This window comes from Chaetodon trifascialis, chromosome 15, assembly GCF_039877785.1.
Source record: "Chaetodon trifascialis isolate fChaTrf1 chromosome 15, fChaTrf1.hap1, whole genome shotgun sequence".
Lineage (NCBI taxonomy): Eukaryota > Metazoa > Chordata > Actinopteri > Chaetodontiformes > Chaetodontidae > Chaetodon > Chaetodon trifascialis.
Genome location: NC_092070.1, coordinates 21,664,640 through 21,685,530, shown reverse-complemented (window position 1 = coordinate 21,685,530; position 20,891 = coordinate 21,664,640). Strand labels below are relative to the sequence as shown.

General features: G+C 43.2%; 2 protein-coding genes across 2 annotated transcripts in view; both read left to right on the top strand.

The window, feature by feature from the left end:
• Positions 1-7,980, top strand: part of asic2 (acid-sensing (proton-gated) ion channel 2) — a 483,037-nt gene extending 475,057 nt beyond the window's left edge. Inside the window, exon 11 of the transcript XR_011603130.1 lies at positions 7,970-7,980. The gene's annotated coding sequence lies outside the window, so the exon portion shown is untranslated. The remainder of the gene's footprint in view (positions 1-7,969) is intronic.
• Positions 5,362-20,405, top strand: kcnj19a (potassium inwardly rectifying channel subfamily J member 19a). The gene is made up of 3 exons (XM_070981936.1): positions 5,362-6,130; positions 15,213-15,429; positions 19,355-20,405. Exons 1-3 carry the CDS (start codon positions 5,465-5,467, stop codon positions 20,017-20,019), a joined length of 1,548 nt encoding a protein of 515 aa, XP_070838037.1. The 5' UTR covers positions 5,362-5,464; the 3' UTR covers positions 20,020-20,405.
• The last annotated feature ends 486 nt before the right edge of the window (positions 20,406-20,891 follow it).

Here is a 20,891-nt window from a genome sequence, read left to right as displayed (position 1 = left end):
TTTAATTTAATCAAGAAACGGATATTAATTAAGTCATGTTTTGGCTTATACAGCAGTTTTATGGAGGATCTGGGATAAGACCAATGCTGACTTGATCAACAAATGAATTATGTATTTATATTTGAAATAAATTGTGATCTTGATTGTTTGCAGACTTCAGAGTCTGCAGACCCTGAGGTTTTATTTTACCGTCTTGCCGGAGTTATGGTGGTATTTTATAGGCTCATTCCAGGTTTAAAAACACTTCACATACTGTGTGTCACTGTGTATAATGATCAAACCTCTGTGTTTCTAAAATCCTAAATACAGCCATGCATGGCTTAGAAAAGTAGCCTAAATAAAGAAATTCATGTTAGCAACTTGTTAGCACACCGCTACCTGTTTACAGATCATGGCAACATTAGCATCCCTATGGAGTCGTGTTTATGGCCATCTGATGACTGTTAATCCAATATTCACTCTCTTTTGGGCTCTGTTTTTGGTCTCCACTGGCTTCTGAGGTAAATACCCTTTAGCTGCTTGATGCCTTTCTATGTTCACCAGTTGGTTGCTAGGCAAGTAGCCTAAACAGCGGAGTTGTGGTTTTAAAAACAAAACCAAAAAATAGCTGCTAAGATGCTAAAATGGAGCCAGGAGCTGCAGTCAGGTGGTGACTCTCTGTGGATCCTGTGTGACATACAGTTAGACATGTGATCCATTGTTAATACAAAAACATCCACTGAAGACGCTTTGATGGAGGCAAACATGTGATCATCACCTGTCACCTCAACAGTAACAGCTTTCAGCATCTTTCAAGTCAGTTAAACCCGTGGCAGTAAAATCCTTTCAGGCTCGAGTGCAAACACAAACACCTACATACAGCAACAGACACAAAGAAAGGACATCCTGCGTGTGCAGAGTTACTTCAATGTCACGCTCTCAGCTAAAGTCAGAAGATGTCACGATGTGGCTCGGCTTTCCATCGGTCTCTGCTATCAGCTGAGCATTTGGGACATTCAGGTCAGAGACATTAGGACTCCTCATACCAACACGAAAAACAGGCCAATGTTTTCATGCCTGGAATCTGTGGTAATTTGCGTATCGTATGACACAGATGGTTATCAAATCTAACTCCTCATCAATAATTCAGCTTGGGCAGCACGTCTTTGTTCCCTCTCCCTCCTCCACTGAACGCATCCCAAACTCACACACTCACACACACCACAAATCATTTGGATGTGAATGTCAAATCTCTTTTCCTCGTCTAATAATGTAACCCATGAAAACCGTGAGTGGTGGAGAGCCAAGGTTTGGTGACTGCCCGCGATTTGGATTCCTCTCTCTCTGGGAAAGCCTGATGCCTACACATAACAGATGGCGATCCTGGCCGTCTACGCTCTAATCCTCAATTGTTAGGAGGATCACAGCCGTATGAGTCCCCTGTATTGACACAGAAGTCCCTTGTCAGTCATTAGAAACCTGTGCAGTGCTGAGACTTGCGTTGTGGGGGATAAAATAACATTGAGACGGTTTTATTTGGTGCATTGATCGCTGATATTTGGTGGCATACGCTCCAATTCAGAAAGTCAATATTACACTCAATAGATGAAGTCTCAGACCGGGTTGGTGGGGAAGTTATGACATTACAGCCTCCTTTAAACACAAGTAAATGTATTTGTAGTCGCAGTCATCCCCCGACAGAGACTGGACTTTATAACAGAATTTAAAGATGTGGTTGCACTTTACCGGGATAAGATGTTTCATTAAATGCAGCACTTAGTAGAAAAGGAGAAATGCTATCACAGCTAATGTGTATACAAAAAAGAAAATGGTTTGACATTTTGGAAAACATGTTTATTCCCTTTCTTACGAAGAGTTAGATGACAGGACTGGTACCACTCTCATGTCTATGTGGTAAATACGAAGCAGCAGCCAGCTGCTGGTTAGCTTAGCTAAGCATTAAATCTGCCAACCACTCCACTCCCAGATGTTATTGCATCTCACTGAGAAACAGTTTGGCACATAACCCCTTTAAAACCACAACTTATTGTTTTTACACTATAGCTTTAAATAAGATACAAAGTGTTAGTTCATGATGGAAGTGAAGAACCAGGCTACCTGTTTCCCCCTGTTTCCAGTCTTTGTGCTAAGCTAAGCTAATCATCTGTTGGCTGTAGCTTCATATTTACTGAAAAATGTGAGTTTTATTCTATTAATATTAGATTCCATTAAGAAAATCAGGAAATGGTCATTTACATATCTGGAAAGTTGCAGTAAAATGTTTTATTTTTGGAAAATAACATCTGTTTGCAGCGACTCCAGCACTGTTTAACCCGTGTGGTTGTGTTCAGGCACTGGCAGCACTTGGTTAAGGTCAGAGAGAGTTTCACGGAGATTTGAGACAATACATGTTAATTAGGATTTAACCAAACCACGACCATCCCCTCACTTTGATTTGTTGCCCAAAGCTTACCACAGGCAGGAGTCTGGGTTTGAACCTCTAGTTTCTGGTGTCGAAGTCCTGCAATTTGCACACCTACACATCCACCTGCAGCACATAAATGTAGCTCCTCATTCACTCAAATAAAAGCCTCTGAACACAATCCAGGCGGCAATTACCTTTGCCACCATAATGTAATTGATCAATATGGAATAGCTCAGGAGCAGGTCGACTGCTGCACCCAGCAGCTCATTTCAACCGTGCAGACAGCAGTGGGAGTCGGGATAATGAAACCACTGCTGCACAGTCTTTTCTCTTATTTAATGAAAACGTCTTCCTTAGAAGTATGTTCGGTTAATTTGGTGTCGTGCAGGGCTCCGTGCTGTTTGTGGCTTTTTCGTAATGAACAGCCGCTAAACGCTGCACCTGTGAAACATGGAAACCTTTCCTTTCGCTGCATTCGGGCATCTGTCATGCAAATTTTGTTTTACAGCTTTCGTTGTGCCTTTCAAAAGAAATGTTAGATCAGTCTGATAGTTCCAGTGCAAGTGGCATTTTGTTGTTTGATGTCAGTTTAATCACCTGCAGCTGGAATGAAATGTCAGGTCTGTGCTTCACTACAACTGAAAGGCGACGCAGATAAATAACACACGAGAATATCAAATGACGAGAAGATTCTGATCTTTGGGAAATACCCACCAAAGGTCCATCGATATTTGCACTGCTTTCTCATCCTCTGTGCCTGAAGCTTCGTCTATGGTAGTCATCCTCTTTATTTAGCTCAGTTTAGTGTTTTATGAGCTGAAGATATCTCTTGTTCAGGTGACTGAGAATATTTGAGTTGCTTGTTGTCTGATTGTAAGTTAATGTCTGTAAAGATGATTGTAGTCTTGATAAAATTCAGTTTTTCTCAGATTTAACACGATATAACATAAAATTAAACTCTATAAGGCCATGAAAAGTGTTTTTATTATTTTGTCCACAATGTATCAACGAGTATATCCAACAGCTTAACACCACAGCCTCCATCGTGATCATAAAGTTGAGTCAGCACCTCTCTGAACTGAACACTATAACCTTCATGATGTGGGTAGGATTTATGGCAGGATTGCTGCATCAGGCTGCATTCGTCTCAGCTAGGTGTGCCTAATAAATTGGCAACTGACTGTAGGTTTTGACTTCTTTGGAGTCGTTTGATTTACTCACACAGACATGTTTAATGCCATTTTAACAAAGTTAGCACTGTGTGAGAGAATACTGATGGAAAACTTCAGAGCAGATTTAGAGTTGATTGGAAGTCTGAGTTTATGACACATGAAGAAATTAGATTTGGGAAAAAGCCCCTTCACTCACAGATCTCGACCTCTGATGTGTTGAGAGAGGAGAGACTGGAGGAAAACTTAATTTAACATCTGAACTGGTGTAGCTTTGTTTAGGTCATCGATTCATCATCAGCTCCAGTCTGTCATTTCTTTCATTAAATCATCATTAAAATTGCATCCAAAGTTGTGAAAACCTGTTGCTTTATTGAACTTTCCCCCAAAACTAAAGCAACTAAAAAAAGTGTACTCTTGAAAACCAAGACCCAAAATCAGGTTATTACATCACTTACTGATGAAGCGCTTAAAATACCTTCAAAGAGCATCTTGAGAGCACTTTATCAATCAATTATGTAATTAACTGATGTTTGATCTTGCTTTTTTAGGAGTGCTGACCTCGTTCAAGTCAGAAATACTCCTGAATCTCAACACAAATCAACAACATCCACTTGAGACAAGGGCGTACTTGTACTACCTGTGTGACTGTGAGCTGTAATTGTGCATTAGCTAATAATAGTACGTACTTACATGTAATGCAGACCTTTGTGTTCTATCTAATTAAAACAAGGGAAACAAGGAGGCAAGGACGAACCATCCCATTTAGGACCGTCCTTTGGGAGGATACAAGTCCAGGAAATCCACCACTGCAGTCGTCATCCAAGGTCTAAATCAATAAGAAGCCTTCACAGGAAAGAAGAGAAGCACATATTTAATGTCAGGCTTAAAATGGGCAACGCTTTTGAACAGTGAGTTGTAAAAATGTATTTATTTAAAGCAAGTAAGCGAAATACAAATGGAACGACTTCAGGAAAACATTTAAAACTCAAATGAGTGCTGTATAATTTTTACGTTACTGTTCATTCCCTCAACATTCTTATAATTTAATAAGCCTTCGCAATTTGGTGCAGGTTAACAGAAGCCCGACAAATCACTGGAGCCCATCTGCAATTCAATTAGTCCATGTCCCTCATGTTGCCCCTGTTAGACCAAGAATTAGATCAAATATGCACATAGGTCGAGCTTCCAGTAGATGGCACAGTATAACCAGAAGCGCAAAGACCCTCAAGTCTCACCGTATTGGATCTCAGTGGGACTCTTGGTGTTAATGCTACAGAGGATCAGCCACAATGTAAAGACGATGGAAGCACTTTTGGTGAATTAAGGAATAAATTATTAATGTAATTAATCAAAGTATAAATGAAGTCACCCACTGATTTAAGTGACCACATTAACTGCGCAGAAGTCAAACTGTCCATCTCTCTCTCTCTCTCTCTCTTCACACAAACGCAGTCTTGTGTAACTCCCCCCTCCTCCCTCCCTGCCCCCTTCCCTCCCTCTCCTCGCTTCTCTCCCTAACACACGCTCACACTTCCATCTTCATCCTTTGCTGCCCACCAGAAGCTGTGAATGGTAGACGGATCCTCGTATTTCGCTCCGCTGGTGAGCAGAGCGCACAGCCACAGTCAGCGACCTCCTGGTGTCATGTAGAAATCACTGGAAGAGTGGTGGATATTTTTAAATAAACGGATAATATCGGCGCTTTAAAGGCACTGACACACACAGATTTTTCTTTTCTGTTTTTTCTTTTTACTCCAAGGATTTATTGTGCGCGCTAAAGTGGCCATGGCGCATTTTACGCACTGCAGGTAACCAGTGTTCAGGCTCAAACAATCTAAAACATGGATTAAACAACAAGTAATTTATATTTTACTCCTGGAGAGCTCAAATGGCGGCACTTCGTAGAAAATTTGGTGAAGACTACCAGGTGGTTAACACAAATCGGGCTACCACTTTTTCTGCTCCGGTCAAGAAGAAACGCCAGCGCTTCGTGGACAAGAACGGTCGCTGCAACGTGCAGCACGGAAACCTCGGCGGGGAGACCAGCAGGTACCTCTCTGACCTCTTCACCACTTTGGTCGACCTAAAGTGGCGATGGAACCTGCTCATCTTCATCCTAACTTACACGATCGCTTGGCTGGTCATGGCATCTATGTGGTGGATCATCGCTTATATCAGAGGAGACCTAAATCACGGCCACGACGCGTCCTACACCCCCTGTGTGGCCAATGTTTACAACTTCCCCTCAGCTTTTCTGTTTTTCATCGAGACTGAGGCCACGATCGGCTACGGCTACCGGTACATTACCGAGAAGTGTCCGGAGGGCATCATCCTCTTCTTGTTCCAGTCGCTGCTGGGCTCCATAGTCGACGCCTTTCTCATCGGCTGCATGTTCATAAAAATGTCTCAACCCAAGAAACGCGCGGAGACGCTCATGTTCAGTCAGGACGCGGTGATTTCTCAGCGAGACGGCAAGCTGTGCCTCATGTTCCGCGTGGGCAACCTGCGGAACAGCCACATGGTGTCCGCGCAGATCAGGTGCAAACTCATAAAGGTAAGTTCAAGCGCCGGAGACTCCCTGATGATAATTACTCCCAGATACAAACCGAGAAGTGTAGGAGCTGAAGTCAAGCACTATGCACGACCAATAAAGCAAAACAACAAAGTTATGTGAAAGTAAGCATAGGGTATAATTGAGAAGTGTGAGGCTCCCGGCCGGTGCATCAGATTGTACTATCATCTATCAGCAGTGTTGAACCCTAAAAAGTAAAAAAAAAAAAAACAAACAAACAAAAAACATCCGTTTCTTTTTTGCCCAACGACTGCGCTCCTGACTGACAGCTGATACCTGAAGCATCTTTATTCCCTTTACTTTCCTCTCCCCTGAGCATGCAAGCGAAAGGAAGAGTTGCACATCATTGGTTAAAATCAACCTAATTCAGAGCTTAAATGTAAGCAGGTCCCACTACACAATATGCTCTGTTAAACAAAAGTGGCTTACGATAGCATTAGCATAATCCTTCAGCTGCAGGATGGTGAGGCTGAGTGGCGGCCAGGTGCATCTCAAACCCCTGAGATAAGAGCACAAAGGCTGATGGTCTTTTTGTGCTGCGGCCAGGCGACGCCGTGTCCAGCGTCAGCTCCTCTTCAGCTGGTGACACCTGGACAGAGAGGTGTGTGTCAGAGCTGACAGAGAGATGGGCCCCTGAGGAAGGCGCAGCGAGTCTCACACTTCCACAGATCACCGGGGTCAGTAACACAGCACTCCTGAGGGGGAGCACGCAGACATAAAAGCTATTTACGGCCTCCATAAAGAAGTGCATTATTTCTTTCTTTAGGGCGTATTTTATTTCTCTGGCTTGAGATATAAAACGTGTTATAAAGCATCACAACGTTTGAAGACAGCTCAGTAAAAAGACTCCACTGTCCGAGTGTTGTGGCTTTGAATCCTCCTAATCAACTCTGCCACGTTGGCTATCCACTAATGAAGAAGTCAGAGGATTTGGGGGAATAATGAAGCTCACAACCCGAAAACAAGCAACAGTGCAGAAAATTGCCTCAAACAGCAGCAAAGTTGACTGGCCCCTCTTTTAATTATCATAATAGAGCTCCGTTCAGCCACATCCATGTTCAATGTACAAAATGGGCCATAAAGAAGACAAACAGCATTAGCGAGGTGCTTGGAGCTTGTTTATGCCTGTGTTGTCGTCTGCACAGCCACATCCAGCACAGCGTTGGGCAGCTTAATGATGCATGCAGGCAGGGAGGGGGGGGGGGGGGGGGGGGGGGCGAGCCAGTCCACTGTTACAAGCGTGGAGACAGTGAGCAGCCTCACAATCACACGTCTACACCTGCAGGTTAGCAACACAACTCAGAGTAAAAAACAATCTGTTTTAAATAAGCTCATTGGGATTTCTAAAGCACCCTGACCACAAGAAAACTAATCAGGATCTGTGTTACTTTGAAAGGAAAAGGGATCGCAGCAGAAAAGAAAGGGCCGAGGCTCAGGTATTTTTTTTATCCTGTAGAGCCACTCTCCTTTTCCCTTTCCATCTGGTCTGCAAGAAATGCAATCAGTATAAATTCCAGGACCTCTCTCCCAACCTCACATGATTTTTACAATCCCTCTCTCTGCGAAATACAAGAAATACAGCATCCACTCTGTGCTCCGTAGTGTGTTTTTTAGTTTTGCTTCAGGGCTTTGTGGTCTAACCTTATTCTTTCGCTTCAAAGAATCGAGATTTTTGCAGCAGCTCTGCCAGAGCACAGAAGACAAAAATTAGAAAAATAAGGGAGTCACTGTGCAGGAACAAAGGCATTGTTTAGGCTTAACATACTGTCAGATATCACATGGCACGTACATTTTTTGAAACCCCTGAAATAAAAAGCTCAGTGATATTTCAGCCTGGGTGCTTTCAGTGCAGTCCCTGTGTAGAAATGTTGGTGGTGCTGTTGAACTGCAACCCTCCTCAAGTCATGCCTCGTCATATAAAACCCTGGCAGAGGAACTTGTATAGACGCTGAGTGTGTTTGTGTGTGAGGGAGGGACTTTGTGAAAGGGTTTTCCTGATGACTTGTTCATCAGGCTGCAACGAACACAGAGTAAATGAACAGCTCTCCGATATGAAGTCAATATCTACTTCAAAACATCTTTGATCGCACCTCACGATGTGAAAATGTTTTTGATGGTTCTCTGAAACCCTTGGTGTTTTTTATTTGTATGAAATTGTAACAAAGTAACACTAGTTTCTGAGAACATGGTCCAGGTCCTCTTATGGGACCCCACAGAGCACTCACCTCTGCAGGTGTGAGTACAGAAGCTTTGCATGTATAAGTAAAGGATGGTCTTGACTCCATTCCCTATCAGCTAAGCATTTAGCAACCACAGTTTTAGTCAAAGTAGAAGGCCATTGATTCAACAATCAGCAAGTACTTGTCTGTAGTGGAGCGGGAGTAGAAAACCCAACGTGATTCTGTTTCTTGAGCGTCTCTAGCTCGTTGCATCGAAGGACATTTGCATGAAGTTGAGCCTTTCTCAAGTTCCTCCTCACCTTAATGCCATCTTTCAATGTGCATGGCTCCATGGTCAAGTTAGCAATAATAAAAATGCAATGTCTGATTGACAAGTCAGGCTTGAGAACAGTAATAAGCATGTGCAAACTTTGAGAATTAGGCCACAAAACTACTTGTATTAGAAAAAGTTATGTATGTTACGTTACTTCACTTACAAAAGCAATCAACCTTCACTTTTGCTTTCACACAGGACACAACCCACTTAAAGTCCTGTGATTGGCCCATACAACCACCCCAACCTCCTCCATATGTGGGCTTTTCTTGCTCTTTTTACTATGTCATTTGACACAACAGGCTGTCTATAGAGGGCTAACGGACTACTCAGCATGTTGAAAAATGATGCTAAAGTTGCCTTAAAAAGTGATGCTAAGGGGTCCTGAACAAGCGTCCATATGTGTGTTTCCATAAAGTAATAATTATAGTATGCAACCACTTCCTGTTTAACAAAGGCTTTGTCCTGCACTGTCCAAAGCCTGTTGTTGTTCAATGACTAAAATGACTACAAGACCAAGGTTCAGGTGCTTTCACACCAACCTGCTTCAGTTAAACTGAACCCCGGTGCATGTGCTTGGTTAGCACAGTTCGTTTGGGCTGGTGTGAAAGCTGTCAATCGAACCCTGGTGTGGACCAAACAAGCGGACCAAGATGGCCTGAAATGTCAGGCTCAATGATCCACGAAGACGACAGGTTCAATCTGACAAAGATGGTTTAAATTGGAGCCACTTGTTTGTGCTGTTTTGTTTGGACAGTAAGTCGGCGTGCCAGAGCTCGGCTGAACTGTCGTGGGTGATTACTGGATGACAGCAGCCAGCAGAAAGAAGGGAGAGACAGACCAATGGAAGCTGTCATCCACAGTCCCACCATAAGCAGCTGAAATGCAGCTTTGCAGGGCATCCATGACAGCCTCAGAGGGCATCGTGGTGGAACATCCTGGCTGAAAATATGACTGTGGCGTTACTGGGAGTTTAGGAGGAGGGTGAGAGTGAAGGGATTGATTGAAAGTGATGGAAAGTGGTGAAAGCTGCAAAGAAGCTCGCAGTAAGAGAGAGGAGACATAAAAAGAATTACAGACACATTTTTTTTTCGTAATATTTTCATTGTATGAGTGGCGCCTTCTATTTCAGAGACATACAAGGGAGAAAAATCCTCCAGACAGCATACCTCCTGAGAGGATTGCAGGAGGGGCTACATACACTAGTCACAAGAAGTAGAATTGATTTCCATTCCCTTTCTAATAAGAATAGAGATGCAATTATACTATCAGGTTGTGGAGGGCTGGAAAAAGGCTTGAAGCCCTGCAGTCATTGATTAGCAAGCCCCAGAGCCAGAAAGCCTTAAGACTCTGGACTGCTCACGCTCCTCTCCTGAATTATTCAAAGTCTACACAGATGTATAGGATGTTTTTGTGTTTGCTCCAAAGTGCACAAGCACACACACGTATAGAGGCAGAATTTTCATCTTGGGTTTCCTCACAAGCTCTCCTCCCGAGGCGTTCAAAAGAAGATGTGTGTGAGGCGGAGTGTGCATTATTTGTAATGTCTGAGCCATAAATTTACAAGCACTAAACTACAGCATTATTATTCTTGAGCAAACACTACATCCTCAGGCTCCTGACAATAAAAATGTATGAGCCTTGTTACAGTGTTTTCCCCGCCTGAGAAGAAGTCAGAGGCAGTACAGTCACAACAAAACACATTTTTGGCCAAGAACATTGTGACACCATTTCTGCCAAACGACGCCAAAGTCGCTGAGTTGAGGATTTAAACGCTTTACAAGGAAGAAAACAAAACCAGAACAGAAGACAGACAAAGTACATTTCAGGCTTAGCGTTTTCAAACATCTAATACCTGTTTTCCTGGTTTGATGGATTAAATTTGTAATTGTGATGTGCTCTAAGCCTCAACAGTCACCTAATCAGTATGACTTCACATGCCTCCTCACTGGATCCACCATCAAATCTTGCAGTTTTTCACCATCTAGTTAATCCTTTCAGAGCTTTACAAACGCAGCCCATTATGCATAAAAATGACCTTCGTGTTACAATTCTGCAGCCGACAACTTTTGTGATATTATGCCCTTCATGTAGCAAGGTGGGAAGTTGAAGTGTGGCGTCTGAACTGGTGGATGGGTTTGTAGTTTGTCTCACTTGAATGCCAGAGGCTTGAGTTTGCATCCAATTACTGACGAAATAACAAAGCACTGAACTGTGGGTCGTCCAAAAATCACCGTGATTTTAGCCAAAAAAAAGGTTGTCTCTCCTGGACTTCTTATGGACCAACTGGTGTCTTTGTTGTCAGCTTAGTGAGTTGTGACTTCTGTGAGTCGGAAATGTGAAACAGTAATTGGTCGACCAAGATTTGGGTGGGTCACAATGTTTTCCCAGCAGATGAGAAGATGCAGCAGAAGACTCAATTATGTGTGTGAGCAGCTGTGCCATTAATGCACACAGAAACTTGAAAAAAACAGTTTTCATGGGTTTGCCCACAGCTTTCCTTCACAGTTATTGTGTTAATGTTTAATGCTTATTTTTTGTGGATTCTAGGAACTGTGCAGCAGTACGATCCAGAGAAAAGCTTTCTGTCGCCTCAGAGCCGTGCAGCGATCGCTCATTTTAAATGTCAGTGTAGCCAATAACACAGCACAGGTGTTGTCATTAAGCTGCATTTCTGTTCATTATGTCATAAAAGAGTGAATCATAGCAGCGCAAGAATCCCTGTTCACCTGGCTCACAGGTAGCTTCGGTGAGGTGCAATCAAATCACTAATTTATGCTTGTCCAGTTTTCAAACAGCGGAAAGTATTGGAGCACAAGTATAAACTAGGAGCAAATGGAACCAAATATGTACTTCAGCACAATACTTGAGTAAATGTACATGTGCACATGCACATATTCTCATCTTATGAGACCAGGAGAAAACTGTGCAGTCCGTCCAACACTGGATTGTCCAATTCATTTGAATCCTGACTCGATTTAACCAATTCATCTCACTGAGTCGTTGCTGGATTGGGTGAAATGGCCCAAGCTTTCTAAGCAGGCAGGTTTCTGGCGGTGTGAACCGGCTGGCTCGCCAGTCGACCTGATTGCCTTACAAGCTCCTCAAACCCCCTCTCAGGCTTCTGATTGATGGAGGCCCGGCTGAGTGGAGTTGAGTAGGAAGATCAGGGCACTCTAGCTCTAATCAATTTTATTTATCACCTGTCTTCATCCATAAGCATCATTCACACCACTGAAACGCTCCTTTTGTGAGCGCAAAACAAAACCGCGTTGCCTTTCTCATGATAATGAGCAGCTGACAGGTTGAGTAGTCATGGGAAGAATTTTGAACAGATGTGTGTCCGTTTTTTTTTTTGTTTTTTTTCTTTTTCAAAAATAGTCCCTCTCTAGATACGACAGAGCTCGGGGAGAAAAATCTATTAGTCGGAGTGTCGGATTTACAGAAAAAGACAAAAGACAAGCTCAGCTATCTGAGAATCTTTGTGCATGAAGACGCGTAGGAGAGCGCCAACGGGGCCTGTTTAAGGAGCTTTGGCTGTCAGTGTTTGCATATAGTCATCCGTCTTTTTAATCTTAAGTGACAATAGAAAGCGAAAAGTCGAATTTCACATTGCTAGCATGAGATAACCCACATGGAGGAGCGATGCCAAACAGTGTTCAGCTGCCCGTAAGCATCCGACAAGTGAACAGTGCCCCCCCGACATGAAAGTCGTTCTCCGACATAAATCCAAAAGAGCATGGCATTGATATTCACAGGAGATATAAATAGAACACAATGTTTTCTGGCAATGCAAAGCCTGTTTACTCACACTTCATTCACAGTTTGCATCTCACAGGGATAAAATATCAGGCAATGTCACTGGGAGGTCAGGATGAAGCCAGACGCTATAGCACAGGGGTGGTTTAGATGGGTGGATGAGAGATGACCAGAGATGCAGTAAAACAACTGAAATCCGACTGGTTTACAACTTGATGGACGACAATCGTTTGCTCACCTTTTGAAGCTTGACAGAAATTCCCATCTTTTTAACCTTGATTCTGCAAAGCTGTTTGATAAACAGGCCAGAAACGAGTTAGAAACACCTGCACGATGCCACAAGTGTCCCATCGAAGTCATTTTATGAAATTAGAGCACAAGGATTCAAAACCTCAACACACAATTAAACAGTTTGTCCACTCTAACATACCCTGCAATTGCTAGCATGTCCAGAAAACTAGCCTACCACCTACAGCAATGACCTAATCTAGTTAATTACAAGGCCGATGAGCACATCGTTAACAAGCTTGTGGCCTTACAGGTTTGTCCCCTTCATGACTGACACATCTAATGTGTAGAAGCCAGTCCTGTGTGTGATTAGAGGCTAATGTTAGCAGATCTGTTTAGCTCGTTAGACTGAGGGATGTTTCCGGCAACTCCAGCCAACACTAACCCGAGATAATGTTTGCCACCTCACCTAGCACCTCAGCTAGTCCTAGAAAGCCTCTCCTTTTTTAACGTTAAAAGTGAAAACACATTATCTGAAAATAAAAGCAGCCAAGCTAAGCAGCTACATCTTACATTTTACCTTATAATACTTAGAATATTCACACTAATGAACGCTACAATGTAATACATGATCAATTTTGTTCCCTTATTTCGAAATGAGGACGCTAGCTGTTAGCCTGAGACATGTAGCTAGCTGTGGCTTCACTGTTTTAGCACGCTATGTAGCATCAAGTGCATATCTACAACTGTTTTAAAAATTCTCATTGCAAAATGGTTCAGGTGGAAGCAGGGCTAACATTAGCTTAATTAGCTAGCTACCGCTGCTAGCAACAGTTGCAGTTGCTAAAATCTGAGTTTGCTGGCTACAGATTAGACTTTTTTGTCTTCATCTGTCTGAAATGAAGGACCTCCTGTTTCAAAGATTATGACAAAAAGAGTTTCGATGGGAAATCGAGCGTGATTGCAGCCGTTCTATGTGCAGCCTGCGGCTCCACGTGAGTCTGGAAAGGTGTAGCAACAGATGGAAGAAATGAAGCCTTTGAAGTTACGGTGCGCTGGAGTCAAAGATGATCCACTTCTCTGTTTTATTATCACCAGATGACACTGACTCAGAGATAAAGACTGAAAGAGGAAACTGCTTTTGTGGGAATAATGTGTCGATTATTTTAGGATTTAGAAAGAGAACAAAAGATCCAGAAATGGCAGAAAGGGTTGTAGAGAAGGGGGTGGGACTGTGTGTGTATCTGTGTGGGAGATCATTATGAAGCTGTGTGTGGTGGAGGATGGTGTGTGTGTGTGTGTGTGTGTGTGTGTGTGTGTGTGTGTGTGTGTGTGTGTGTGTGTGTGTGTGTGTGTGGGGGTGGATGGCTGGATGGCTGACGCATCCCAATTATTGGCTGGAGGTGTAACAATGTAAAAAAAAAGAGAGAGTGAAAGAAAAGAGTGTAAAAAATGGGCTTTTTGCTTTTTGCCATTAAGTCCTTTGTAACAAAATCAAGTTGACACTGATTTTTGTTGTTGTTATTCTAACGTTAATTGCTGGCTTAAAAAGAAAGTTGTGATGCTATTTTAAGTAGAAAAGAAAGATGTGCTTTAAAAACACAAAAAGAAATCCACCTTGCTCCGTATATTCTAAAAGGTGACGATTTTCAAAGCTTAATATCTGAAAATTTCTTTCCATTAAATGTCGTGAAACACATAAGCCTGTTTTTTGCTTGCTTTTATAATGTAAAATTAATATAGAAAAGCTTTTAAAAAAGCTTCTTTTGTGAGAGGAAGATGTTAAGACATTGGCAGGAAAAAGAATAAAAAACAGACGCAAAGCAAACGGGAAGGTGGACAGATTGATTGGAGAGAATAAGACAGGAAAGGAGAAAATACATCCAGGACCTCGGCGCGGTGCTTCAGCATCATCTGGGCAATTAAATGCTTCCGCACCAGTTAACACTCTGTGGGTAAATCCTGTCTGAACGCGGCTGTCTCATACGTTTTTCCACAAATCAATGTGAAGTGCCAAGTCTGTGGCCACTGCAAACCGGGAACCAATAGGGATTTGAGAAATCAAGTGGTGGTGGAAAGTAACAAAGTACATTTCGAAGTACGAAATACATTTCCTCTCCCATTAATCATCTTAAAATCCCACAAATTGGTCTCATCTCAGATTTACTCACTGTACTAACTGTAGATAAAGTAATTAAAAGTAGCTCCACCTCGACCCGCTACATTAATACTAATAATCTAAAAATGTTTATTTAAGAATATAGAGTCCTTTTATTTGTGATACTTTAGCTGTGTTTTTTTGCTAATACTTGGGCTTATAATGTAACGTATTTAGAATTTAAATAGTGCTATTACTACTGTTTCTGAAGAAGAAGAAGATCAAAGTACTTCTTTCACTGCTGGATTGAAGATTTATAGATGAAAGGAAGACAAATGGTTCCAGATCAAGAATCTCTCTTCCTCTGCTTTGTGATAACATGCATCTAATCCTCTCTTTCCTGTGTCTTCCGTCTTCTTCTCTGTCTTTATTTCACTTCCTTCCCTCTGTCTTCGTCCACTTGCCTCTCTCGCGTCCGTCTTTCAGTCTCGTCAGACACCCGAGGGTGAGTTCCTGCCTCTGGATCAGTGTGAACTGGATGTTGGTTTCGGGACCGGTGCAGACCAGCTCTTCCTGGTGTCCCCTCTCACCATATGCCACGAAATCAATCCCAAGAGCCCCTTTTTCGACCTGTCCCAGCGCTCTCTCATGAATGAGCAGTTTGAGATCGTCGTTATCCTTGAAGGCATCGTGGAGACCACCGGTGAGATTTAAACCTTCACTTCTTTCCTTTTTTTTTTGTATCTGCCTCCAGTCCATCCTCATCACTCCTTTCCTTCACTCCTCTCTAAATGTAAATTCACATCATTATCAACCTACAGAACAGATAGACACTCGTCATAGAGAAAATCTCATTTCCCCGCCTTCCCAGTTTTGGGCTGAAAAAAAATTGAGAACAACACATAAGAATGACACCCTGATTGAATTATGAGGGATATTTTATTACTGCAGAATTGGTTTATGCCCACCCTATGCATAATAAAGGCCTGTGGTCATAGATGTGCGTGTCACTTTGATGAATGAGATGAGGCTTTAGTCGAAGTTCCACTCCATTTTTCAGATGACAGCTGAGAGCAGAGGTAATTCTGAGCCTGTGAGACATTGTTGTACAGCCTCCACTGTAAACTACCGGCAGCCATGCTGGAGCGCTCTCAGCGCCGACACTGTTCTCTCTGCTGCATATTTAACAGAGTGATTCTTCCCTGAAGTCCAATACAAGTAAATCTATCTGTCTCTTTTCTTTTTCGCTCTGCTTCTATCCATCCCCCGTAGCCCTCAGTTTGCCACCGCTGCAGAAGAAACCACAGAGCTGAATAGGCTTAGAGCAGGAGGGAGGGATCAGCAGGGAAGCGTAGAGGCATGCAGGCAACGCGATCTGTGCTCTGCTGATAATACCATTAAATCAGGGTGAAACCGCAACTTTATTGTCGCAGGGCTGGGGCACTCCGAGCTGAGGAGAAGAGGAGGGAAGCCCTGCAAGTGTCACCTTCAGTGGGCCACAATGCACATCCCATTAACCCGGACACATTTAGAGCCGTCCTCTCACATCCAGCCGCTGCTGATGCAGCTGTTCAAGCTAGTTGATTGTCTCCCCAACTCATTCCAATTATGTTTCGACCGGAATTGACAAAACACTTGTCAGTTTTAGTTTACGTCTTAAACCCTGTTCGCTCTAGACAATTATTACCAGGAGGCCTCATGGGGTTTAGGAATGAACTGCCACGTCTGGGGTTCATGCACCGCATTCAGATGTGATAAGCAATTCTTTTAACTCAAATATGCGAACATTATCCCTCAGATATGATGTCAAGGCTGTACAACATTTCAGAATCAAAGTGTCTTTTCTTCTGCAGCCACATTAATATAATAGTTTAGAGTTGTTTTGTCTAATTTCTGCATCTGTTCTAAGCATAAATACACATTTAGATCAGCTCTGTTGCGGTACTTGAACCTTTTGTGGCTCATTTTAAACATCCATATAGCCTCACAGCACAGGCCGACTGCTGTTCAACATATTATGATTTCAGACTTCTTTAGTCGTCTGACTGCTGATATGTTCAAACAGAAATATGACCCCAAATCACACAGACGCCGAATCACATGGGACTAATATTATCACATGAAGTCTTTGTTTGGACGTGGCAGATTTATGCAGGATTAAGATCACAGCTGACCTCCACCATTATGACAAATTACTAGAAGTCTCCAGGTAATACTAGCTCTGTGCAAACAGGTCATAACAGGCAGCACTGATTCTGCTTTTACACGTCAGACGAAAAGCAGAAAGAGATTTGTGTTGGAGGTGTATTACTCCACAAAGCTGAAGGTTTTTCTGTCAGGTTTGAAACATTTATGAGCCTGAACAGATAAAGAGAATAGAGAATTTAGCCTCTACAGAAAACATAAGCTCCACAGTTACACTGTTTATTGTTTCATGCGCATTGACTCAATACTGCGACAAAACTAGCTGAAACATAACCACGTTAAACATTTCTTTGTTGAGTTCAGGATGTCTTGAATCAATGCTCTTCATCTGGAAAACAGAAAGTACTCACCAAAATGGAGCCATGCAAAACACACTAGAACCTGATGTATGTAAACTAATTTTCCAAAAACAGGCCTTAGTGGAAAGGTCATCCTTTGTCCGACCCGAGGATAGCTACCACCAAACTAAATTACAGTCAGCACAAACAGACACAACACCGGTAGCCGCATGATTCATCAAGTAACGAGCAACTGAGGCCAAAAGATCAGCAACACAATGTCTCAAAAACTACATTTTTCTCATGATTAAGACCTCCACATGATCAGAACTGAGTCTGCTCAGACCCACCTGGGTATGAGACATGCCTACCTGGACCCAATTAGACTGAATATCAATAGAACCTGGTTTCTAGGTACCAAGCGAAGACTCTAAGAAACAGCAGAATGTGTGAACGGAGCAGTACAAACCTTTGTAAAGCATTGCGTACAGGGTTTCAGCAAGTCCCTTTATACTTTATTTGCTCTGGAATATCAGCTCCATCTGCAGGTTTCACTGATATGCAGATGACACACACCTCTCTGCATGTGTGTGTGTGTTCAGTGTCTGACTAAGTAACAGTGGTCAGATTCAAACAGAGCCTCAGAAGAAAGCATCATAATGTACTCTGTGAACAGTGCCAGTGAAGGCCACTGCCAGGAATTTTACATAAAGTCTTCTTCAGGGACGCCCCGCTCACTGTCTGCCAAGAGTTTGCATAGTTTTGCCGAGGGCTTTTATTTTTATGTAAGATGCAGTAAACATTAACCAGCTGGTTGAATACCCATATGACGCCCGAATGATGAAAGAAAACTGGCATGCCTGTCAGGCTCTAAACCCACTGCACAAGTATTACTGCTGTGTTATGTATCTACAGTCAGCAGAAATACAGTCATTCTCCTGGTAAGATAGCAGAATACAGCTGGAAAATTACCCCAGACTAACCTTTGTGATTTAAGCCAAGCCTCTGGGCTAATTAAGAATAAAAATGACCTTTCTGTAGATATAGGACTGCTGAAGGTTTTCTGTGGATCAAGATGAGTAGTGAGCCTGGAATAGCACCAGGCTGTGACATAACACTGCTCATATCATCCCTCAGAGGGACGGGATCAGACTCCTACTCCACAGCTAACTGTAGTGTTTAACAGAAAAGCTCGGATTGAAGCAGAGCCAGCGGATCAGAAAAAACTATGTGCTAAGTGCTTATCGATCGCGAAGGACCTCCAGCGAGCATTCAAATGTCAAGAAATTTATTTTACCAGAGCAGAGGTCAAATGGGAAAAAGTGTTATCTGTGATGTTCGCGAGCATCCTGAATGCAGCAGACACACAGGCACCAGCGTTACTGGAAAATCTTTGCTTCTCGATAGGCCATCCTTGAATTCTGGGCAAATATGCAAACTAATAAAAGAGCTGCCAAAGAGCCGAACGTTAGTTTGCAAATAGATGATAGTTGAGCAGTGATTCAGGCCAGTACAATTCACAATAAACAACATTAATATAAAGACAGGACCCACGGCTCCTGCCATTGATGTATTGCTGTGGGAAGGGTGCTGGCTGACTGCTAATTACGCTGATCAGTTTTAAATTGGCAATTATCACGATCAACACCACAAGCCACACTGATAACAAGCGTCACTCATTCATCTGTATTAAGAGCACAAAACACGCGAAACGCTCTGAAGTTCTCTGAAATGGTCCATAAAGATGCCCTTTATCTTCTCTCATGTCATCTCATACTGTTATTCCATTTCAGGACATGAGAGGTGAAGCTTAGAATATAGAAAGACATAAATAGTAATAATAGTCGATAATAATTTCTGTTTAGCTGCTTTCATGAGCCATTAATGTTTAGGAACCTTCCCTGTGGATTCGTCGTTGGCACTATTTAAATCTCCAGTTTGTGGCTTAATGGGACTAGATGGTACATCGCACAGGAAGGGCATGAAGCAGTGACTTCAAAAGCAATGAGAAAGACCAGAGCGGAAAAAGAGATAATGGGAGAGACTGCTGCCCTTTCACATTCCCCTTTATCAGCCAATAATTGTTTCACTGGAGCTAAACTTCATTTATTTATGTATTATTACTGTGCTGTCACTCTCTTACAGGTATGACATGCCAGGCACGGACATCATATACCGAGGACGAGGTTTTATGGGGTCATCGCTTCCTGCCTGTGATGTCCCTGGAGGAGGGCTTCTTCAGGGTAGACTACTCTCAGTTCCACAGCACCTTCGAGGTACCGACACCACCGTACAGCGTCAAGGAGCACGAAGAGAAGAATTCGCTGCCCTCGCCTCTATCCACTCCCACCCCCGCACTGACTGAGAGCCACGGTGCCCGGCGTGACCGGGTGTTTTCTGTGGATTGCATCAACACATCAGAGGAGAGGGGCCGTCAGGGGGGGACTGGGGGTCGACTGCCGAGCAAGCTGCAGAGGATGAGCTCTTCCGGGAAGGAGGACCTGCAGAGGAAGGTGCTTATGCTCAGCTCCCAGCACTCGGAGAAGGCCTGCAGCACGGGAGACCTGCCCCTAAAGCTCCAACGCCTCAGCTCCTCGGCGGGACCTGAGGCGGAGAATCGGCTGCAGCTCAAGTCCCTCAAGGTGGGCTTCGAACCCATGACCCAGTCTACTGGAGACCTGTACCAGCACAGCCTAGCACCTACACTGTCCCCCGCTCCGGTCCCCATGCACAGCCCTCTGCTGTCGGCAGGAGGGAGGCCAGAGGACAACTTGCCAGCGAAGCTGCGGAAGATGAACGCTGACCGCTGAGACCCAGACAGTCCCAGCCCACAACAACAGACTCCCACTGACCACCGACCAGAGACAGACAGGAGGAGGCGCGCATGGATTCAGAGATGTACTTAACTTTGTCAGGTTCGCTGACAATTTATTTGTTTTCCTCTTGAGACACAACCTTTACTGGAATTACTGTGATTTTTGTGTTTCATTGCAGAGGCATTCGCAGGCTTTGTTACACACAAAACAAGAAAAACCACAAACTTCATGCTTAACGCGAACTCAATCATCCTGCAAGAGTTGTGCATGTATACACTAAATCCATTGTTTAATGTATGCAACACTGCAATGAATAGTCAATCTTAGTTTTATCTAAATAGAAATTCTATAAAGATGATAATAAATGCTGTTTGATCTTTCTCTCCCTTGTTTTTATTGTTGTCACATCAAAAAGACATCGATGAGCTGTTTGCTAATGCAACAGTGTTTCCAGGTGAGTAATCCAAGAGTTCAATGCAATGCAGTTTTTTAAAGGCTGTTGCGAATGCATGAATTTTGTCCTCTTGGCAATCCTTTCTCTGGGCATAAAGTGCATATGAGAGAGAGAGAGAGAGAGAGAGAGAGAGAGAGAGAGAGAGAGACAGAGGATAATGAGTTGCGCTGTTGCAGAGAGAGAAATATGAAGGCGTTTATCGAAGAATGGAGGCTGATTACAGTCCATCCATCGTTCCACACACAGGCTCACTGAGGCATCACGTCTGACAAACAGTGGATTAAGTGGTCTTCTCTCTATTCTATACGTCCAAGCAGACGACCACAAACTTTGCTTCATCTAAGTTTGATCCTTTCATCCAGGTGTATCAACAGCCAGAGGAATTGGAGCACAATCCCGTAACAGTTAAAAA